The sequence below is a fragment of the Manacus vitellinus genome, unplaced genomic scaffold (genome assembly GCF_001715985.3).
Source record: "Manacus vitellinus isolate BGI_N305 unplaced genomic scaffold, ASM171598v3 scaffold_37_pilon, whole genome shotgun sequence".
In the NCBI taxonomy this organism is placed as follows: Eukaryota; Metazoa; Chordata; class Aves; order Passeriformes; family Pipridae; genus Manacus; species Manacus vitellinus.
In genome coordinates, this window is record NW_021940517.1 from 591,341 (window position 1) to 614,116 (window position 22,776).

The window sequence follows — 22,776 nt, forward strand, 5'->3', positions numbered from 1 at the left end:
GTGACAGTGGTAACATTTTAGGGGCCTACTAGAATTGTTTGAGTCTAAATTGTGAATGGGGTTGGAAATTCAGTCTCATGGTTGCTGATTTCTAATTATATGTTAAGGGTATAACACAAAAAAAAAAAACGAAGAAGAAAAATGTCACCTATATAACAGGCTGGAAATACATAGGTACTGCTGTGGGATGTACAATAAGAAAAAAAGAAAATAGAAAAAAAAACATACATGGTAGCTTTGTCTCCCTATCCATTCAGTTCTCTACCATCTACTAAACTAAAAGCACACACATTCAGCTCAATCACTTGCAAAATTACAATGCTTAGGAAGTTCTTTGTATTTTAATTTTGTAACATTAAAACTGAAAAGGCTGAAAAAGAACTATTTAGATTGTTCCTTATAAATATAGGGGAGAAAGGGTTGTTCAGGCCACGGCAAAGCTTTATTTTTCATTGTCTTACTAGCTTATGATTTGAATAGAGATTCTGATATGGTTCCATGTAAGAGATTATCCACCCAAAGCAACTACGCTTCTCCCAAAGAGATACAGATAACTCAGTTTTATCTGTCAAAATTCAACCTGCATTTTGTTACCTGCTTTCGCTTTCGCTGTGCATAGTATTTTCACAGGGAATTACAGAGAGAGGAAAGCTCCTGTCATTCACTGGTCATGCATAAAACTATGCTATCTCTTCTAGTTGCACTTCTAATTCAAAACTCTCATAGAACTGAGTTTTCAATATTGCTATCCAACACTTAAAGTATCAGCTATTTAGAGAAATAGATTCTTGTAGAAACTTGGAAACAGTAAAGAACAGAACTCAGTTCAGCTCAGATAGGACATATGGTAACCCTAATTTTGTTAGTAAGTTAATTTTTCAAACAAATGGTCAGTTGCTGCAATCAATTTCAAATGAACACAGGGCAGAAGAAATCTGTCAAAGATGGAAAATAAAAAAAAAAAAAGAGACATAAGTATCAAAAAGTGAGTAGAAACCAGAGTCTGCACAATCTCCAAGAAGATATTTATTGGAGAAAAGTAAATTATTTTGTGGATCTAACAAATGAAATATGAACAATTCTTTTGTCAAAAGTTGTTACCTAGTGGTTTGTCAAGCTTAGTCCAAAATCCAAATGCTACATGCAAAAGGAGATTCACATGGAAATCATTTTCATCCACTCAGGGTAAACAGAGCTACAGGCAGCAAAAAAATCACAACTGGGATTCAATTCTATGTTCGAAGCATTATACTTTTAGTTCCAATCAATTCAATGTAAGCTCACATAAAAAGAAAAGAAACAAAAGAACAAAATAAATAGAGAAGCCAAGTCTAGGATGACAATAAACAAAAAGAAGTCAATCCAGCCCAGAGAACTAGCGAAAATGAGAGATATAAAGGATAAAAAACTACAGTTTAAAAAAAAAGCATGCCTATTGTTTTGGGACTGAGAATCATCAACTACAAAATACTGCAGGCAACTGATATTGGGAAACATTTAAATTACATATTGTTTGCTTTCCCTTCCCACCCTCTGACAACTACAGCCCATAAAACACAGTGAAGTCCACTTTTTTCCCCCAATATTTCATGAATTCAGAATAAAATACCATCATGTTCAGTGATGGGTTTGACACTTGTTCCATGTTTTATATGATAGTGTAACATGATAGTGTAACATTAAGTAGTGAGTAGAAAGTAGATTACAGTATTTCTTAAATACTGCAGTTTTAAAGCACATATTAAAAAAAGAGTATATACTAATTAAGGAACAATTAAGTAAAATGGAGTGCCAGCAATTTTAGTGTAAAAGATGAAAAAAATCCCTCAAGGTAAAATCCATGAAGATGTAGAATACAAAGTTCAATAGGATATTCTACTAGTCCTACTCTCAAAAGTCATTTAGTCTAGACAAAACCTCAGGGGCTTTCTTATAAAACAATCTTACACTGGAAAGGTAACCTTGAGAAGCTCATCAATATTGTTGTTTGTTTGTTAGTTGTTTTTTTTTCCTTTTCTGAGCACCTGGAATATGTGACACTATGAAAAGGTCAAGTTTGGGATGTAAAAATGGCCCAAAGCAAGCAGTGCAATTTTGTAACTGGCACAAACCTGGCTGTGATTCTGGTCACTAGAAGGATCCATCTGGATAAAATGTAAAGAAGTACAAAAATGACTGCAAGAGATCAATCTACTTTTGTTCTGCTTTCTTGGTGTATCTTGTCAACTTAGCAGCATCCCAGCGCTATGAGAATTTCAGCTTTATATCTGAATCAATTATTAGGGATTTAATTTAATAAGGTTTTACATTTCAAGACAAATATATCTGTGTTTGGACATTCGGTTAAAATATGCTTTGTGAATTATTTATTTCACTCCCTTGAAAGGCAAAAGTATTTGAACAGTCATGAAGCAACCTTGATAGTCAAAATATACATGTAGGTCACAAAGTAAGCAAAGTTTCAGCCAAAAAGCTCTGTTTTCAGAAGTTCCCATGAAATTATGTCTTTACCTAGAGGGCATCATTAAAAGAGATTTAGAAAAATAGAATAAAATAAAATAAAAAAAGGTTATTCTGAAGGCAGAAGTTAAGAAGTTGTTAATAACTCACCCAGCACAGAAAATTCATGTCATAGCCATTTAAAATCATGACAATAAAGCTATACTCATAAAATGAGCACATAAAATATCTTACTCTATAAACCTTTCTAATTGCATTGTTCTAAAATCAAACAAAAAAATCTGAAGGTTGCCAATCAAATACAAATACACTAGAGCTCTGGGGTGCTTTAAAAAAAGGAAAAACTTGCAGAACAAAGAAGAAATTAAGTGAGGACTTTCAGGGTAGAATGAGTTGGAGAGGTAAGTACTTGGCAGAGTCAGGGAGAATATACTTAAGTATAAGAATACATAAGCAACAAAGCATCAAGATTTTGATAACAGCAAATCAGGTTAAGAAAAATAATACTTGAACCAAAACCACTACGAAGGTCTGAAATTTTCTGTGGAAAGAATATAATATCACTATGAGAAAGAAAACACTATGTTTCCCAAGACAGACAACAATTATTCTGCTGTTTTTTCTTGGTAATAACCTTTAAACCATTCACTTTAGAAAAGGGAACATGAACACTAGGGGGAATGATGTCTTTGGAAGCTTATATATTAAAACTGCATTTATAGATATGACTTATTCTTTGTAAATTGCACAGATGATAAAACTGAAGGCCAAGGCCAGAATATATACTTATTTCTGGAGAGGAGAAACTACAGAGATTTCATTTAAATTTAACATAAATATAAAACAGGCTTACTGAAGGGCAATGTTCGGTACCTCAGCCAATGCCAACTCCTTTGTTTCTACACTGGTTGTGTGAGAACAAATCCTGAGCAAATCTGCTGGTGGTGACTGGAAGGATAACCTCCACAGCATTCAAGCAGAACATGAGAGCAACTCTGGTCAGCTTCAAAAGACAACAGGATTTTGTCTGCCACCTCATATAATTGGTCTAATTCTAGAAAAGTATTTGTTTCAGCATAAATTGCAGCACTCTATCCAGAAAACAGTTGTAAATTTGCTGAAGCATGGAAAGGGGGAAAAAAATTAATGCTGTTCAAAGAGCATTTATGACAATATCAACAATCATTTCAGATTGCAATTGCATTTTCAAAAGTGGCATAGATATAATAGCATAATAAAACACTTAGAAACGACTGACATGCAGGCAATGCTGCAGTTTTTAAGTCCAAAGGTGATATAAAGTCTAAATGATTCCTAAATTAGGCATTAGGCTTTCTACTTCCCACACTAAAACACAGTTATACAAATATGTGCTAGCTAAATTTCTGTGCTGAATTCCCACCAGGCTAACTCCACATTCACAGCTAAAGTATGGCAGCACATCTTAAAGATGTGCAGAGGCAACAGATACCTATTTACACAGAAGTAAATCATCACTTTAAACATCTCATCAGGATTAACCATGCCTTCACAAAGCATGAGGTTACATAACACAATTGCCCCTTCCACATTTTAAACTAACTAAATATGAATTATTTATTTAAAAAAATCTATTTTTTTGTAGTTCAACAAATCAAATAAATTCATTAATTATATACTGCTGTTGTAACATCCTATAACCAGAGATAATGGATTTTGACTACTGATGTGTGTTCAAAATCAATTTCATAACCAAATAACAAATTTCTTTTTCTTTAGGTTGCTCAACAATGGATCCATGAATTGTCAATTATGTATAAAAACATAATTGAAAAAAAATCTTTCCACTTTAAAATCCTTTGTCTTGGAATGCAGAAGGATGCTGCTCTTTATTGTTTTGGGTTTTTATCTCCTTGTCTGAAATTGTAAGCAGTTTTGTCCAAGCAGCCACAGTTTTTCAGAAAAATATTTTCTGAATACGTACTGTTTAAAATGTATCAAAATAAAGAATGGATCAATCTCTTTTTACAGAAAAAAAAAAAAGAAGAAGAAAAACCAAAGCAAAACCAAAAAACCAATCACCCAAAAAACTAAACAAACTCTCTGCACTAGGTCTCAGACCCAGAATCAAAATCCTACCCATGACAGCAACATTCTCACCTGAATCTGATGTTTAATCCCTAGTCTCATGCTGGGGAGAGATCCTTTAAATCTTCTAAAGACAGGGAGAAAGACACTTCTTTGCAACCTGCTCCATTGATGCTTTGTTTGATTTAACAACTTTTGACCAGATATTCATTTTCTCCATGAAGTAATTCTAATAGTGATAACTCTTATTTGAAAACCTACAGTTTTTCTGGAACCTGAACATATACCATATTGTTGGCTGTGCAACAGCTCTTGCTGGTTGCTTGCCTTTTCCAAAAGCAATTTGCAAGCAGCAAGGTACTATGGTAGCTGACTCAGTGCAGTCATGCCAATTTATGCTAGCCCCACTAGCTGGGCAAAACAGCAAGGTTGTATACATTTTAAAAAAGCATAATGACTGCAACCATTTAGACAAACTTCTCTAGTTCCACTTAGACCTACAAACTCTTTCAAAACCAAGAAGCTGTTCTGCACAGGGAAAATTATAGTGTACCAAGGACCTGCAGTTAAGAAAAAATAGGCTTTCCTATGTGTTGCAAGTCAAACCTGGAAGAAGGCAAGCAAGCAAACCTTCCAATATTTCTTTCAGCATATGAGGGAAGTAGCTGGCATAATCAGACCTAAACCACACAAAGGTGCAGTAGTTCCAGACATTTGTGCTCTCCGGCACAGTTGAAAATATTTTTTTAATTTTTTTACTTGTAGTTGTTGCCAATTTTTTTCTCTGACAAGTACTGAACACTCAAATGAAAATGTTAGCATAGGTCTGAATTTGCAAAGTCTTCATTTATTTACTTGACTTTGCACAGGCAGTTATTGCAATGGCAGTTACACAAGCAGTCTTTCAGATATCCAAGGCACAAAGTGGAGTGTGTGTCAATACTTACAGAACATTTAAACTTCAGGCAACTGAATCAAGACCAGATTGTTACTTCTCTGGTTTCTGCTGTTAGTTTAAATGACCATTCTTTTCTACAAACCATTGACTTCATGCTTACTGTACTAAATGGTAGTGCTACCCCACACTAATAAAACTTAAATATACTGTCATGAAAATAGCAAAGAAGGTTTAAATATCAAAGAAACATGATAGTGTATGGAGACCAAGAGTTATTTTTCAAAAAAAGAAACAACAAAAAACCTCTCAACAACCCAACAAGGAAGGAAAGTTCCAATCTTTAGTTCCTAAAAGTTTTGTATTTTTAGCTTCTTAATTCCCACTAATAAAGTAATTCTTCGGTTGCCTCAGCTCCTGAAATTCATCCACCTGCAGACTGACAGTTACTCCCACTGAGATTTTGCAAGTAACTCCTTCCCTGATATATATGTACTTTTGTTCCTGGCTCTCTGAATTTAGATATTCTGACCTAATCTTGACAAGCCACCAGAGAGGGAAAAAATTGTAAGGGGTAACTGAAAAAAAAGCTAATGTGAATAAGTGTTTGCTCTTCTGTTGTTGTATTTAGCCAGTACTTACATGTTCTAAGTCAAGCATATAAATAACATCCTATACTAGAACTTGAGTAGTCAAAGTTTTGCAGAATCAATCTTTCCTTGTCATCTGATTACATGCACAGTAAGAAAAGCCAAGCTAAAATAAAATAAATACAACTGAAATTCAAGGTTTAAAATAAAACTGAATGCTGAAAAAAATCCTGCAAATAGATCTTACCTGTAGGATGTTTTTCACTTGTGCATATAGTAAAAAATAAGACCGACATCAGTAAATGCTAAGTACAAACTTTTGGTTTGAGATTGCCATTTTTATGCAATTCTTTGCCCAAGTGATAAAACCTACCACTTAACATTGGTAGTTAAAATTAAGGGCAATACAGTACTGCCCAATCTGCTTCATACTGAATTTTTAAAACATCTTCTTATAGTACAATTCAACTACAGGATTGCTTACTGCACATATAAAGCAATTAGAAATTTCTTTTCAAATGAAAAAATGAAATAAAGATGCTTGCTGGTGTAAAAAATGTCCTCATGAAAATTTTTGACAGATCTAATATAAAGCCTTCTTTCCCTTTGTCCTCCCTTTTTCCTTTTTACTTTTGATTAAAAAAAAAAATAGGAATTTCTTTGCAGAATCTAATAAACACAGCAGGGAGAAGGAGAGGGACAAGGGAAGAAAAGTATTCAAAGGATATTATCCTAGCTTCCTTAGCAGCTTAATACAATCTTATGAATCCTGTTGAAAAAGAAATAACATATTCATACATTTGGAAAAGAACAAACAAACTGAAAAAGGAAAGGAACATGAACAGAGTGTAACAGTATCTTATTTCTCAGTCAGTATCTCGAATCCAAAGGAATGTTCACTTTTCTGTAACACATTTTGAAAGGCCAAAAATATTTCCCACCATGCTGAGAAGAATAATAATTTTCATCAGAAATATTTTTAACATGTTTTAGTACTAATGCTAATACTTTAACACTTAGATAAATACCATCTGAATTGTAAACATGCATAATATATTTTCTAGAAAACAGGAAGGTCTGAGACAGTATGATCAAACCCACAAATATCTCTCTGAAAATAGGGGGTCATTACAAGGCATCAGTCTAAACAGCCTAGCAAAGGACAAATCATATAAAATATATCTTTTTGTATGCATACAGATTAGCATAGATAATCAGAAAAGATGGCAAATGACTGAAAAAGAGCTCTCTCCAGTGATACTCATTCTCATGACTGCAGACATTTCCAGAACTGTCTTATTATCATAAAAATAAAAACAAAACCCCCCTGAATAATCACTAATAAATCTGCTTCCTGTGACGAAAAGCATTGTAAATCCTACCTCATGCTGACAGACTCATTAAAGATATTCCATGACTACTTCTTGGATGAGAGGATATCATCCAGAAAATGAAAGGATTAGACTGAATGAGTCTAGGCCCTGATTGAGCAAAGCACAGACACCTGCATTTATATCTCACTGATTTTAATGACATTATTCAGATGAAATAAGCTACACATAAGTTTAACTGCTTACTGAGACAAGGTCACAATTTGTTTCTAAAAACTCAAACCACCATAGAGACCCTACCAACATAATAAGGAACACCTCTATAGAAATATTTTATTTCCTGCCATTACAAGCAACACTAAAAAAATTTTTAAATGAAAGACATCAGAGAAAAAGAAAATGATTTCTCAGTAGATTAAATTTCTGTTCTTTTTCCTGGGATAGGGAAATGCATTACAAGCAGGGCAGAATTTTCCAAGTGGGCACACTGCCTCAGTGGCACAGGGAGCTATCATCTCTCATAGGTGCACAGGACTTCTAACACACTAATGTCTGTATTTTCTCCACATTCTTTCTAGCTCCAGAAACACTGGAATATCTTAACTTTGACAGACAAAAACTGCAACAAAAATGTCTCAGTTTTTGGTACTTGGACTTTTTATGAGGAACACAAAAGCAGGGATAGGGAGAGTGCTACATTTTACACTTCCTGAACCTTGCCACATTGCCTTCTGTTTTCATTTTAGCACTCACACAAAACTCTTTTAATGCCCTCTGCTAGTGTTATGATTTATTAAAATAATATCCCTGTTTGTGTATTACAAATTAGACTTAAAAGATATAAAGACTGGCACCAAGATTGAGAGAGGTGTGTAGAGTGCTTTAAATCGTATTTTGTTTTTAACTGCTCAGACTTTCAGAGGTGGTGTTTCATTAACCGAAACATAATTCAAATACAAATGTAGAGAGTTAGAAAGTCAAAGGTACAATAATTTACAAGACTCTAATTAATGAATTAATTTCAAAACAAGGTTTTCACAGCTTGCCAATGTCGCTAAATAAAAATAAATGTACTACTTTTTGCATGTAGCAAATGGTGTATTTTCAAATAGTACTTCTTATCGTAGGAGGAAATGAGATCTTAAATCTAAAGTAAGATACTGTTGAAATAGTGATTCTTCTGATAATTGAGGCAATCAAATATAGCTATCTGGATGCTATTAATGTTTTAAATAACTTTATTTGAATTCATACTCCAAAATGTTTTGGAAAAAGTACTGATATTTGAACATGATTGAATGAAAATTACTCCTACTATTTTGAGTCTCACCCTTTTTCTGTTCTGGCTGGACAGATGAAAGTTCAGAAAAGAAAGTCTAAGTGAGACACTTTTCAGTTTCTCTGGGCTATGACTGAGAATTTGTAGCACAAAGGACAGGATAATATATTAGAAAACACTGGTGCGACCATACAATAATGCAGATTGTAGAACAAGTACTGTTGATAGATCACCCCTTTTTGGGTGCCAGTGACATCAATAATGACAACCAATTTATTTAACTGCTTAAAAAGAATCAAAATAACAAAATAATAATTTAAATAAAACTTTGGAAGAATGATCATAAAATGTAACATAAAAATGTCAATGTTATGAAGGACATGTTATTGAATTCAAAGACCCAGGTTCTTTGGGTTTCTTTTAACATAGGCACTTCTGTAAATTGAAGACAGTTGATTTTCACACAGCCATAATGCAACATCTAAATTCAGAAACAATAAATGGTTATGCCTCTGACCAAGGAACTCCTTGAGGCCTTTTCAGAGGACAGTAGTAGAAGGTCTCATATTTTGTTGCTTATCTAGGCCAATCTGAACATCTCATACTGGGAGGAACCTTATTAAAGTGCTTCCTGACTTATGTAGAGGCAGCACATCGACTGGGAGAAAATTCCTGTGCTTGTATCCGCAAGCAGGCACACTGCAGTCGTGATTTTTTCTTATTTTCACCTGAGAAAAAAGGCAGACTTTTGCAGTATTCTAATTTTTGTCAAAAGCTATACAAGTGATGTCTAGAATATTTCCTGAGATACTTTTTTTCAGATGCAACATCTAAAAGTTATTGCATTAAAATGGAAGAAATGCCAACAAGTTGAATATAGAGTGGTTTTCCTTTTAGAGTTCTGCACTCAAAGCACTCTGCATGCTTTTCACAAGAACCACTTTGTGTTCAATTTTAGGTAACTATAAGTCTCCTTAACTTTTCATCTTACTGTGCTAAAGTTAATGAAATGTAAAACCAATAAAACAAACCAAAACATCTGAGTAGCTGAAGAAGACACTAAGCATACCAGACATACAGAGTAATCTGTCTTTAAAACATAAAAGAGAGGTTGTAATAATTCACAAAATCTGTAGCACAAAAATTAAATAAAGAGAAAAATACTACAGATTGCCACAAGCCAGAATCACCTAAGAGCATTAAAAGATGACCATTAGATACTCTAAGTACCCCTCAAGGGCCTGTATATGCTTCACTTGCTTTATGTGAAGCCTTGCATCTCTCAGAGTATAATCTTGTTAATCAGTTTTCAAGGTCACAGCTGAATGCAAGAGGGACAGGCCGTGCACTTGCAGAAGATACTTATTTCTGGAAAAACCATAGTTCTATTTACATGGAAATGATCTGCAGTTATGCAATACATAAGTCCTAACCTTCAAACACTTATTCCCATTGGCATAATAAAAAAATACCCACTGATGTGTCATTCCCATTTCAATCTACAGGATAGGCATGATGGGATGAAGAATGGTAGTAGATTTAGCTTTCTTCTCTTCTTTCTTCCCTATGTTGCCCACTGTAGCTTCCTCTTCCTTTTAAGGAGGAGGTGGGAGAAAGAAGAGTGAGTGGTGGAGAGGGCATAGCAGGGAGCACACAGGCAACAACCAGAGTGTCTGAGGCATAAGGAGGTAATCAGTTCTTACAGAGAAGAGTTCAACAGCCTTGGCATTCACACCTGTAGGACCTGGTAAGGAGCAGTTTATACAGCTGCATTATCATAACTATTCTTTGCTAGCCACAGAGCCCACAAATACTAACAATAATGCTTACTTGAAACTTTCTCTACTCCCAGGGACCACTATGCTTGCCTTTCAGAGATGGTGAAGAAATTAAAGCTTTCATGAAAAATCAGTTTCATTTACTACCTACTGCAGAATTTTGATTCCTGTTTAAAATGTATCTTTTTAATTACCATTACTTTAGCACAAAAATATGCCCCCACAAAACAGTAAAACTATTTTTGGTTGAAATTATAGACATATTTGAAGGACAAGACAGAAAAAGAACTATTTCTTGAAAACTCAGTGATGGAAGCCTTTAAAATGCTTTTTCTCTCTTCTTATTTTGAAATTTTACATTACACAAGACTAAATTACAAATGCTTGAACTGAATAAATGATTTTTTGAAGCTGTTTTACTTTTATATAACCAGATTGAACCACATTGCAGCTTTACTCTCACCACATGCTTCCTGATCAGGACACGGTCTGACACCTTTTGAGGCATAAATAGTAAAAGTGAATAGATAAAACTTATTTTGTCAGAAAATCCAATAAACATCACTGAGTTTAGAGATTCCATAGGGAGCAAAAGCACAGTCTTGCTCCTGAGTGTAGTTCAAGATTGACATCAGCATTGTCAATCCATTTGCAAGGACAGGTTGGCCAGATTCATAAAGGTGACATCTCTGAGTGCAGTCAGTTTTGCTGTACCGTGTATCTCAGCAGGCTGGTCCTGGGTTTCTTGGCAACTTTGGGATGATACTGCTTTTAGTGGTCACAGAGAACATACCTTCTGGGAAGCTGTTTGACTGTTCTCTTTGTTGCTTCAAACAAAACAAAGAGGAATTTGTAAAATGCAAATGGCATTTGCATGCCAAAAGAGTGCTGTCTGGCTCCTGCTTTACCAGAAATATGGGCAGATTTGTCTCCTGTGCAAAGTGAAATAAGAACAGGGTAGTTGGGAGTGTGATGGGGGGGAGAGGGGACAATGGGGGCAGGGGGCAATGGGGGAATGTTTATAAATGTAATGCACTTCAAATAACTAAGGATTGCTTACAGAGAAGAATCAGAGTTCCATTTTACTTAAAAAAAACATGTAGGAGTACACACCCTCTGAGTGAGACAAAATTGAAAGTGATTCGGAGGAGGCTGTGCATTCTTCGCACAAAGAAGCAGCACTTATACTAACTCGTATTCAGCAGAGTAGGAAACATTTTTCTCTTATCTTGCTATCTGGCAACCCACATTTTCTCTACTATTTTAATCACTATTCACTAATACTGAACTCTTCCAACAGCCTGTCCAACTACAGTCACAGTCGATCTTCAGAGATCAACTGTAAGACTTACTTTCTCTGCAAGAGAAAGTTGTGTTAGTGTAATTGGACAAATATTTAAAAAAAAAATCAAACACTTTTGATAGATAAGTATGCTTGTTTTCATTCTGCTTACTCCATTTCAGAGTGTGGTGATAAGGAATTACTTTAACATAAACTAAGAGAAACACATTAAGAGAAATTATAAGTCTTAGCATAGGAGTTTATACCAATATACAAATGTGGTTTTATTGGTCTCATTTTTTTTGTAGCATTCTCACGTTGACACGCCAGTGTAATATCACTACCATTTACAAACTTGTACTGGGAAAATTATCATTCCCTTAATCAAGTATGTTTTCATCAGTTTTAAAATGTCTGCATGTACCTCCCTTCACTTGTCACATTGACTGAACTTAAAAAATTTTGATTGATTTTGATTATGATTTATTTCTTGTCATTTTCAAACCACACTGCTAATCAGCATCTTTTTGCACCAAGTTCATAACAGATATTTATAAACAATTTAACTTCACTTTGTCTATGTTTCAAGTTCCACTATGGGACTTCACTTCATATGCCCCCGGCTGACTCTGCCCTGGATTTTCCCTCTAAAAGGAAAATTTAGTTGTACTGATAACTTAGTTGATAAAGAATTTAGTCCATCAAAGCACAATTTCCTCTAAAATTTTTACTATCATTTATCATTATACAACCATGACACTATTATCACAATTATTTAGTATTTCAGAATTGCTACGTCTTAAAGTAAACACCTACTTAAGTTTATTAAATGAAGTTTTATACAAATACATTCATCTGGAGGAAGAAGGAATTTCTCTGAACATCTAAAAAAATTAGAACTCTACTGGTTTTTCTTGCAGAACAAAATAAGGAAGAGACTCTTTGTGGGCTGGCTTCAGAAACTGTCTCATCTTCAGAGTCAAACTTTAACAACAACAAAAGAAATGAGGGAGAGGAGGGAACTATGAATGATCACGGGCTGCTTAAAAAAAGAAAAAAAAAAGTAATTCTAATTATTAAATTGCATTAAAGTTCCATCAGGACTGTAAAACATGGAGAGCTTTGCATGCTTGGGGGTTTATAACTGTAAATAGAAAATGTGTGAAATACTTTCCCTTTACTCATGTCAAGCAGTACAGTGCTATGACAATTTATTCTACACCATGGCTCAAAGAGAAAAAAATGCAGTAACTCTCCCTCTTTACTATATGTATACAAGTGAACATATTTGTCACACATATTCCTCAATCCCTCCCTGTTTTCCAAGACAAAATCTGTACCCAGATGCCCCTGAATGTGGTATACATCACAAATATGATTCTATAATTTGAGAGTAGTACGTTGCCCCAGACATCTATTGAAAGCAATGCATGAACACTTGCCATTGTAGTTCATACACATTATTTTCCTAAAACGTTTATTTGAATTAGGCATTTTTGAAATCTGGTAACAATTCCTACAGAGCTTTTTCACTGAGGAATCTAAAGACTCTTAAAGATATTACGTAGGACAACTGTCACTGTTCCATATTACATCATTAAGTGACTCTATGAAGTGCCAAGCAACATTTAATAAAGTTCCCTACATACTATGACAGGTTCTCTATCTTATGAATAGTTCTTCATGTGTTTGATTTCAGAAATTACAACATGGTACATTTGCCCAATTTGCCCTCTTTTCAATTTTTGCTAAGTTTCTGCAAATAAAATGATTCTGTTGTGTGTATATTTAGGTTTTTGCTGCCAGGCACTTTCATTCTTTCTGGGACATTTTCACTTTTGTTTCTCTATGCTGTAAATGCCAACCACATCTTCCATAAGCACATCCCCCCCCCCTTCTCTACTTTCCAGTTTTTGCTAAATTACAATGATCAGAGTTTAACAATACTGCTATAGCAGATGTTAGTGATCTTGCTATGATTTTATGACTCAAAAATAGCCTAAAAAATATAAACCATAATGGAAAGCAAATGCTCATATTACTTTTCTCTCTACAGTGCTTTATACAGCTAAATAGACAGAGAATTTATTTTTCTGTGTATCTAAAGCTACAGTTAAATTCATTCTATGAGATTTTATCCAAGACATAGCATCCTAAAAGAATTATTCAATTATCAATGTAAATGCTAACAAATCACTCTTTATGATTTTCTGTCAGAAACAGATTTAATAGCTTTATTTCTTCCATGTTAAACAATTTTATTACAAAGTCTTCAAAAAATTAGGTTTTAATGGACTTAATGTTCACCATTTTTCAATACCCTTCATAGGAGTGCTTAGCAATTTACTTATTTTTATTTGACTTCTGTTTCAATAACAGCCTACACTCTGTACATACTTTTCAATTCATTGAGTTGTCTGTATCTTTTCAGTTTCTTTTGTCCTAGTGGAATGCATTTCTTTCCTAAACAACAATTACTGATAAAAACAAAAAAAATTATTTTCTCAAAACTAAACTCAATTAAATAGATACTTATTAGTAGCAACTACAATAGTTTCTGTTCTACACACATTCTTTCTCTCTATGACTCTGAAAATAAAGAATAAAAAAAAAGAGACTTGGACAAAACTGAATTTGGGAAAATTAAATGGAGGAGATGTACTCTGTCATATGAAGTTAGAAATGCCGATTACATAAATCAATTCATAATAGAAATAAAATTCAGCTGTGATAGTTTCAAACGCTCATAGCAGAGGCTGTTTCAAAAACACTTATATGTATAAAAAAACTTAGATATACCTATATGTACAAATATATATATAACTGTAAAAAATCAGCAATGAGTCAGGACACTCCATCCCATGAGTCCTTCATACCTGTGATAAGTTCTTTCGGTTCAGCAGAAAAATGAATTTTCTGCTTTTACTACTTCAGCTGATGTTCAGTTAATCAGGAGAGAGTAGTTTTGCCCCCAAGTAGCAAAAGAGTAGCTGTGAAGGGGCAAGGGCTGGGAAAGCTGGAAATATCCAACACATACACTTCTCATTTGATTCTGCGGATTGTCTCTCGGAGATGTGTTAGATTTCAAATCTGCCTTGATACGGTATAAACAGTACATAACTGTGCATAAAATGGTAAGCAGTACACATTCTTCACAAAATCAGCTTCTTAGAGAAATAAATTAATATATATAAGTTTAAAAGACGTTACTTTTTTCCTACATGCTATCAATCCACATGTGTACATACATAATTGTGTGTATATACACAACTAAAATGCAATGCTGTATCTGAACTATATGTGAAAACAATTTTCACACAACAAAGACAAGTTACTTCTCTATATTTAAATTTGTTTCCAAGAATGTTTGTCTCCCATCTTCCATCAATGGTTCATTAATGACACACTGAATATTTGTTACTAAATGTCAGTTCATTAAAAACATTAAAGCAGTGACATTTTTTTTAAAAAGGACAGACTTCTCATTGTTGCACTTGCTTTTGTAAAATTTTCTTCATCTGTCACATATTCGCATTCAATTCCTTATTGTCACCAATTTTAAAAATATGATAAAAGAAAGTCAGAGACAATAGAGGCAATGGTACAACAGCTCTCAGCTTATTGAAGTGCAAGATTAGCCAAACTGCCAGCTTACAGCAGAGAGAAACAGCTGATGTTCCTTCCATAAAACCTTCCCATAATACTTCAATTGAGACCTCAAAGAAACATCTCTCTGCAATTTGTTCACCTTGTTCATTCAGGTCTCAGGTCTCTACTGAGATGATGAGGATTGCTAATTAGTATAATCTGTGATGGTGTCTCTTTGAAATATAGATATTTCTTCAAAAACAACTGGATTGTGACCTCCAATAACATTTCTCATAGGTCACTACACTACTATCAGAAGGTGATAATATTCAGCTATTACTGACCTTGCCTGAAGTAAAACTAACCAGAAATGAAAATTTTTTATCTTCTGTGTTAAGGAATTAATTTTAAAAAGAAAGAAAAGAAAGTCCCAGACACCTGAACCTGCAGATGTCTATGAGAGAAAAGGCATCCTGTGGGCTTGCAAATTTCAAAAACATCTCTATGAATAACATTTTACAAACATTTGCTACTCTGCTTTTCTTAGACATTGCAAATGAATTCTAACTTTAACATTTAAACTTATAGTACTTGCACAAAAATTAGAATCATTAGCAATCATTTTTCATTGATTGCTTATATGCAAGTAGTCAGACTTCCTCAGAATATTTTGCAAGTGAGAAAATGAAATCTTGGATGTGGTATACTTGGATACCCGATACACTAAAACTACTAATTCATCCAAATCCATTAACACTTTAAAGCCTTTGTGTCTTGCAACATGCATAAAATATATAAGCAAAGAAATCTGCAAAAACAGTTCACTGTATTAATCATGCCATGGATAAGAATGGCAAAAAAGATATAACATCTAATATAGAGCTTTTTGATAATATTCTGCAATCTGCAGGCTTCAGGTGACATATTGAATGAAAAATGAAATTGATGACATGTATTGTATCCCATATGATTCTGGAGATGTACATTATTGAAATAATTCAATATAGAAATAAAATTTACTTTGACTACCATAAAAATTCTCAGCCATGCCTGTTTTAAACACACATAAACATACCATAAGCGATATATATCTATATTCACAAACACAAGGGCAAGTGTAAAAAAAAAAATAATCAGCAGGTAGTCAACACATTCCCTTCAATTTGTCCTTTCTCTCAGCTGTACACTAACACAAATGCCAAGCAAAGGATTAACGTAGAAAAAACTCCACATCATAAAGAGGGAAAAGTAGGCAGGTTTTGTTCTACCAGCTGGAGGGAAAACAAGTACATGCTTTATGTTCAGCAAAGGAAATGAATGAGGTTGCATAAAATCCTCCTCACCTGTCCCCTGCCAGCAAAGGACATGTACAATATGACAGCACAATAGCTTTGCCAATCTATTCAATTCTTCACAGATCTCTTGAAGCTGGAAGGTGTCTCACTGAGATGCAGTTGCAGTTGCAGTGCAGATCTTAATAGATTCAGAGGCAAAACCGTAAGAATTGCACTGATGTCCTGTCATTGCCAAAGGGGGCTGCTGCATCCTAGTGATTACCATTCAATAAAAAGGTTAAGGCAACTGAATTTCATGCATGAGGCACATCTTCCAGAAGCCCTTGGTACAAGTCTTTCAGTCTAAAGTCCACAGGGTACACCACCAAAGAATAAAATACCAATAGAAATGCCAACAAAATGTTTCCTCTGTATGGTTTATCTTGTATCAGAAGTCAAATACTATAGCTGTAAGAAGCAGTATTCTATAGGTTAACTTACTGGGGGAAAAAAAAGTTCTAAACCAATTAGTAACTGTTCTTAGTTTTACATTTGATTAATTTCTTCCTGTAAATAAGTGATTCCTAAGAAATCTCATTCATTTCAGGAACTTTAGGAGAGAAAACAGTAGACATTGTCCCTGATGGTCATAGTGCTTAGACAAATTAGATTTACTTCTTAGCATTATCTTTTCCCACTCCTCTTTGTACTCAAGGTATATAAAGACAACAGAGTGAAATAGGCAGACATTTGGAGCACAGACCACATTATCAACACAGCTCACAGAGAGGGAAAACATACTTTAAAGAGATGAGCTAAATATAGATTCAATAACTTCCTTGGACTATAATGGCTCAAGATGTAAACTTAGAATCTTTTACCCCAGAAGCGAAGAGAAATAGCAATTATAAGTCTACAACAAGGTGATATTTACTCTTCTGAAAAATATCACATGGGCAATGTCTTTTAATGGACACGGTCTGCATTTTCATCTCAGAAAACAGGTCTCTTCAAATAATAGCAAAATTGACCTGAATCACATTTGTAGTACAGCTTCTTCACTTTGAAAACGTTAACAGTTCTGAAACAAATCCTTATTAGAAGCTGAATTTTGGAAATTGTCTCTTGAGCTGTAACACTGAATTCAAATAATGAACTAAAGATTCTGGAACTATTTGTGTTGTAAAGATTTTGAAAACCATTGCAGATCTGCTACCTCATATATTTCTTGACATAGTCACTGCTATATTTCTTCTCTGATATTCTTTCCCACTTTTTTTTTTTTTTAAAATCCAGACTACATTAATACCATATATATTTTACAGGAAGGAAGAAAGGTAAGGCAAATTAATTCAGATGTCTCTGTTTTAGACTACAATTGAAGAAATACTTTACTTCAGAGCAACATACAACATCAATGCACAATATGGGACAACATGTAGCAGTCAATAAGGAACACGGCACACCTATATCAACAATACTGTCATAAAGATCAAAACCCAAAATATGACATTACAAAAATCCTAATTCCCATAATAAACCTCAGTAGCTGGCCTTTTTTTGGCATATTAAATTCACAGGTAAAAACCACAACTGAAAATCACTCACATATGTATTTATTGAGAAGCAAATTATTCTATCCCTTACCAATTTGGGAACACTACCCCATAAAAATAAAACTCATCAGTCTCAGTCCTGACTCTACAATAAAGGAGATGAGCAAGAAGCAGTGATAAGAGGATGACACAAATTGCTACTGGAGGGAAAAATTTTCCAAGTCGTACTTTTTCTTCAGAAAAAACAGACTGAAAAAAGGATGGCTGATTAAGAGATCATGAGTAGCTTAGAAGGCCCAAAGTAGTCCCACCAAAACCAGATTAACACACTGTTATGTTAATGACACACAGAGTCATTAATTTTTTATTATTTGAAGGAGATACTGCATTTCCAACAGGACTTCACTTTCTTTCCCTCCAAGTACTGACCTTATCCATTACTCTCCTGCCCATGGAGTCTAATATGATCACAGTCTGAATTGATTTGGCTGAAAAGAATTATGGCAAAGACCTTACATTGCAGTTACCCTTGAAGAACAGCTAGCATATGCACTTCTAACTATCACCACTAGCAATATGAAGCTTTCATTTCCAACTTCAGTATTAGGAAGTACAGATAACAGAATAACACATTACAAGACTCCATTGTTTAAACAAAGCAAAACATTCCCTTGTTCAACACTATGAAGAAGGGATTTATTTGATTCAAAAAAAATCTGATAACACAGCAAATACTTCTCCTTCCAGAGAATTCTTTCTACCCATTAAGTGACAGCATATCCTATGTATCTTTTGCACTTATCTGCATCTGCTGAAAGCTAAAAATAATGGTGCCTTTAGGAATTGTACCCTACTGAGTTTGTGAAAGATGGCGTGAGGCATTTCTGCTCTGCACATTTTATTTTTACACTGCTTAAAACTGCTGTTATTCCTGAGCCTGATTTATGGGTACCCTGGGGTACTCCTAACCCCTTTTGATGTTATTTCTACTGGAAACAGTTGACAAAAGCAGAACTTCCCTCGAGGATTGCACAGTTTTAGTATTTGTTTCAACTTTCAGCCATTTGCTCAACCTATTAAAGCTTCTTCAAAGACATAGAATAGCAACCCATCACCTTGAATGCTACAGAAAAAAAAATAAATGCATAAAGGCTGCCAATTCAGATTAACTCTGGTGTAGAAAAATAGAATACATTGGAAGGCATTACACTATATGGAAAACTGCCTATGGATTTAGTATAGCCCTATGAGGGTATTTGGCTCTGAAGTATTTCACTCTGGTGGTCAGAGTTGCATGAACATATTCATAGAAAATATAAACCTAAGGCAATAAAAGTGTTCCTAATGTAAACTTGAGAACGAAAACTGGCAATAGACTTTAACGTTACTTCCACCTTGTATTTTTTCCATGTAACAGAGTACACTACTGCTTTAAATATGATTTTTATGAGGTTTGCTAAAACCATACAAATGCTGTGCCAAGTATCTTGGAGCTTAATTGCTCTGCCTGTGGTGGACTAACCATCCATGATAAATGGACGGAACCAACTAGATATATGGTGTACAAAAATATTTCAGAAATACATAAACAGTACCTGGTTGCCATCTTTTCCTGTTTTATTTTTTTCTTCAGAATAAAAAGGTAGAAAAATGTATTTTGAAGAACATATATGATTTTTTCATTTTATTATAATGAAGCTAATATAAAGTAATACCTAATGTACTGAATACAGTTAATCTTCTTTTCCACCTGAATGCTACAGAATGATGAAGGTAGGTTTCACAAAATACTACAAACTGCAGAGTGCCCTGGATGCTACTTTTCAACTGCATAAGAGTGTTAGAAAGTAATTGCCAGTACAATCATCTAATGTTTAACTAAAGTTAAAAGATTATGGGTATTTGTGTAATGTCTTGGAGTTATATATAAATATTACAAGAATCCTAGGTTGGAGAAAAGAATTAGGAACTCAAAAAACTGAGCAGAGATTTCATAAAGTAGCCCAAAGATTTTACAATACTTATGCAGCACTGATAATTTATTTCATTGTCCAATCTCTCACTCTTTGCAATGGTCAAAGGCTTACATTTGATCATCCTTGCAACAGGTAAAAGTTAAAATCAGAAACTAAAATAATTTCTTAGTAGTTGAGTCTGCACCCTTGCTGCAAAATGATGAAGTACCAGTTTGACAGAGACCGATATTTAGCCTTTATTTAACCTGTACTTGGGATCCAGTTCTGTGAATACACCGCAGAGGATGCTGCCAAAATCAGCTCTTTCCAGAAGACACACCGTATGAATCAGCAGAGTTTAAGTGTCCCTTCCCATTTCCCCCTTTCGACAACTACCATTTTGCAATTCTGCTTGGTATACATTTTTATGCAAAATATCTCCTAATCAGTAGATAAATGTGTTTCAGGTAATTCTTCACTACAATGGTAGCTGTCTTTTTCGGGCAATTGGTTTTTAATCCATGCATTTGCAAGTAATGGGTATTCTTGAATGTATGAGCCCAAACACCATATGCAAAGATGGATTACAGTATTTAAAACTGCAATAAACAGAAATATGAGAACAGATGCATTTTACTTTGATTTATAGAACAAATATCAAGAAGTTAATTTCTGCAGGAACAGTGTGTCCCCCTCGAAAATCAAGCTTTCTTTCACAGGTTTCTGAATACGTATTAACAGAAAATATCTACACAGTTTTGCCACTACCTTGAGCACTCGAGGTTTTAGTTAGAGCTTTAGCAGTCAGATTTTTTACGTGCAACACAACTAAGGTACAAAAGTATGAACTGTAATTGTACCAGCAAAACAAAGAACACTTCTGAAAATATGGCCCACTTTTCACCACACTACCAGGGGAAAAAGAATCTATAAAAAGGAAAACAGAGGATAAAAGGCTCTTTGGAAGTGATAAGTACTTTGAAGCACTGAGACTGTGCATCTCTGACACTTTTTGCTGTACTTACCTAATATCAGTGCATGTTATACATGTGATACAGCGACTGTTTGTTGTAACGAGGTTCAAAGCCACGGATGTTTCATTGTCAGTGGTTGGGTGTGCTCCACATTTAAAGTAAAACTCCTGAAATATTGAAGGAGAGATAAAGAGAAGATTATGTACCTGTGGTTCACGTCCTTCCTTTATCTTTGGCTAACTGACATTTGAGAAAACAGACAAATCACCACTTCCAACAGCAAAGGAGGACAATCATTAGGAAAGGTTTACAAGAGACCCTTTCCAAAAATACCAGTCCAGGTGTGTATTTTGTTCAGTGACTTTCCTAGCAAAGAAGATATCTACTTGTGTACTAAATTCATATCAGTGTGACACAGTCTGTGATTTTCTGGATTTACAGAAAAAAATTGCTTCATTTAGACTTCATCTAAGTATAGTCATCAAAGGCAAAATACTATAATTGTCAAAATGCATTAATATTTCCACTTTTTCATTACAGATATTAACATTTTCTGAATTCTACAACACAGACTTTTAGCCTTCTGGCCTTGCTTTTTTAATGTTGGTAATCTTTAAGATACAATTTTACCATCACATAAAAGGCAAGCTCTAGCTTTCTTGGAACACATATTACATTTATATGGTGTTCGAATTAAGTTGCTTTAGTCCATACTGCCCTATATAGCCTCTTAGACTGTCTTCACTAGCATCCTACTTTTCATACAACTGTGTGCTTTGTTCTCTTTTCCACTGCACCCCAGGGAAAGCCATAGGAATCACACCATTCTTTGATAAGATTTTGTTATAAGAGATTGCTTTAAATATCCAAATCACTCTATGTATATGTAAATAAAAGCTGTCTGAAGACATGTGTTTTGCAATAGGAGCCACAGATTACAGTTTGTAGTTTCTTTGTTCCTATGAGACCTTTCTTCCAGTATTGAATTGTGCAGGTTTGTAATGAAAACATAAATACTGGTATAAATGAAGTGTGAATTGGAAGGTAAGGGCACAAAAGCATTGGAAGAAAGGATGAGAAGGCATAAAAGAATGACAAGTGTTGATGGCATAAAGATATTAAGGAAAAAAGATGACTCTCAAGACACCCAGACTTGGGAAAAATCCTATGAAAAAATAGGGAAAACAAACAAACAAACAAAACTGCAGCAACAGAAAAAGATACAGGTAGCGAATAAATCAGCAGCATTTCCTAGTGACTCACAGAGGTGGGACAGGATGAAGGAAAAAAATTAGTTGCTGTAAACTTCTTTAGGGTGAAAAAGTCACATCCAAACCCCAGCATTAAGAACAATCCCAAAGCCATGAAAAAGACCTGCTTGGTGTGTGCTAGTGTCAACTCCAAGTTCCTAGCTAGACTATCTGGACACATATCGTAACACTTGTCAATATATGAATAAAAGAGAATGTGTGGATGAGTGTAGATGAAAAAAATCAGTTCTGATTAATACAAAATCATCTTTCTCTCCATAGAGTTTTGCATTGAGATTTATGACAATACTGTACTAAAATTAGTCCAGACAGGTGCTGTTACTTTTTTAATACCTGCAGCCTTGCAGTAGGGAGTTTTTCATCTGCAAAACAGTTGTCAATTACTGGGTTTGTTTCTTCAGTTGCAATCACTTGGACACATTGTGTATTTCTACATGTGGCAAATCCAGTACTATACAGTACTGTACCACTCTAAG

At 34.4% G+C, this 22,776-nt stretch overlaps 1 protein-coding gene across 1 annotated transcript in view; it reads right to left on the bottom strand.

The window, feature by feature from the left end:
* Positions 1-22,776, bottom strand: part of PRKN (parkin RBR E3 ubiquitin protein ligase) — a 575,237-nt gene that overhangs the window by 335,035 nt on the left and 217,426 nt on the right. Inside the window, exon 7 of the mRNA XM_018077346.2 lies at positions 21,081-21,196. Within this exon, the coding sequence (XP_017932835.1) occupies positions 21,081-21,196 (116 nt within the window). The remainder of the gene's footprint in view (positions 1-21,080; positions 21,197-22,776) is intronic.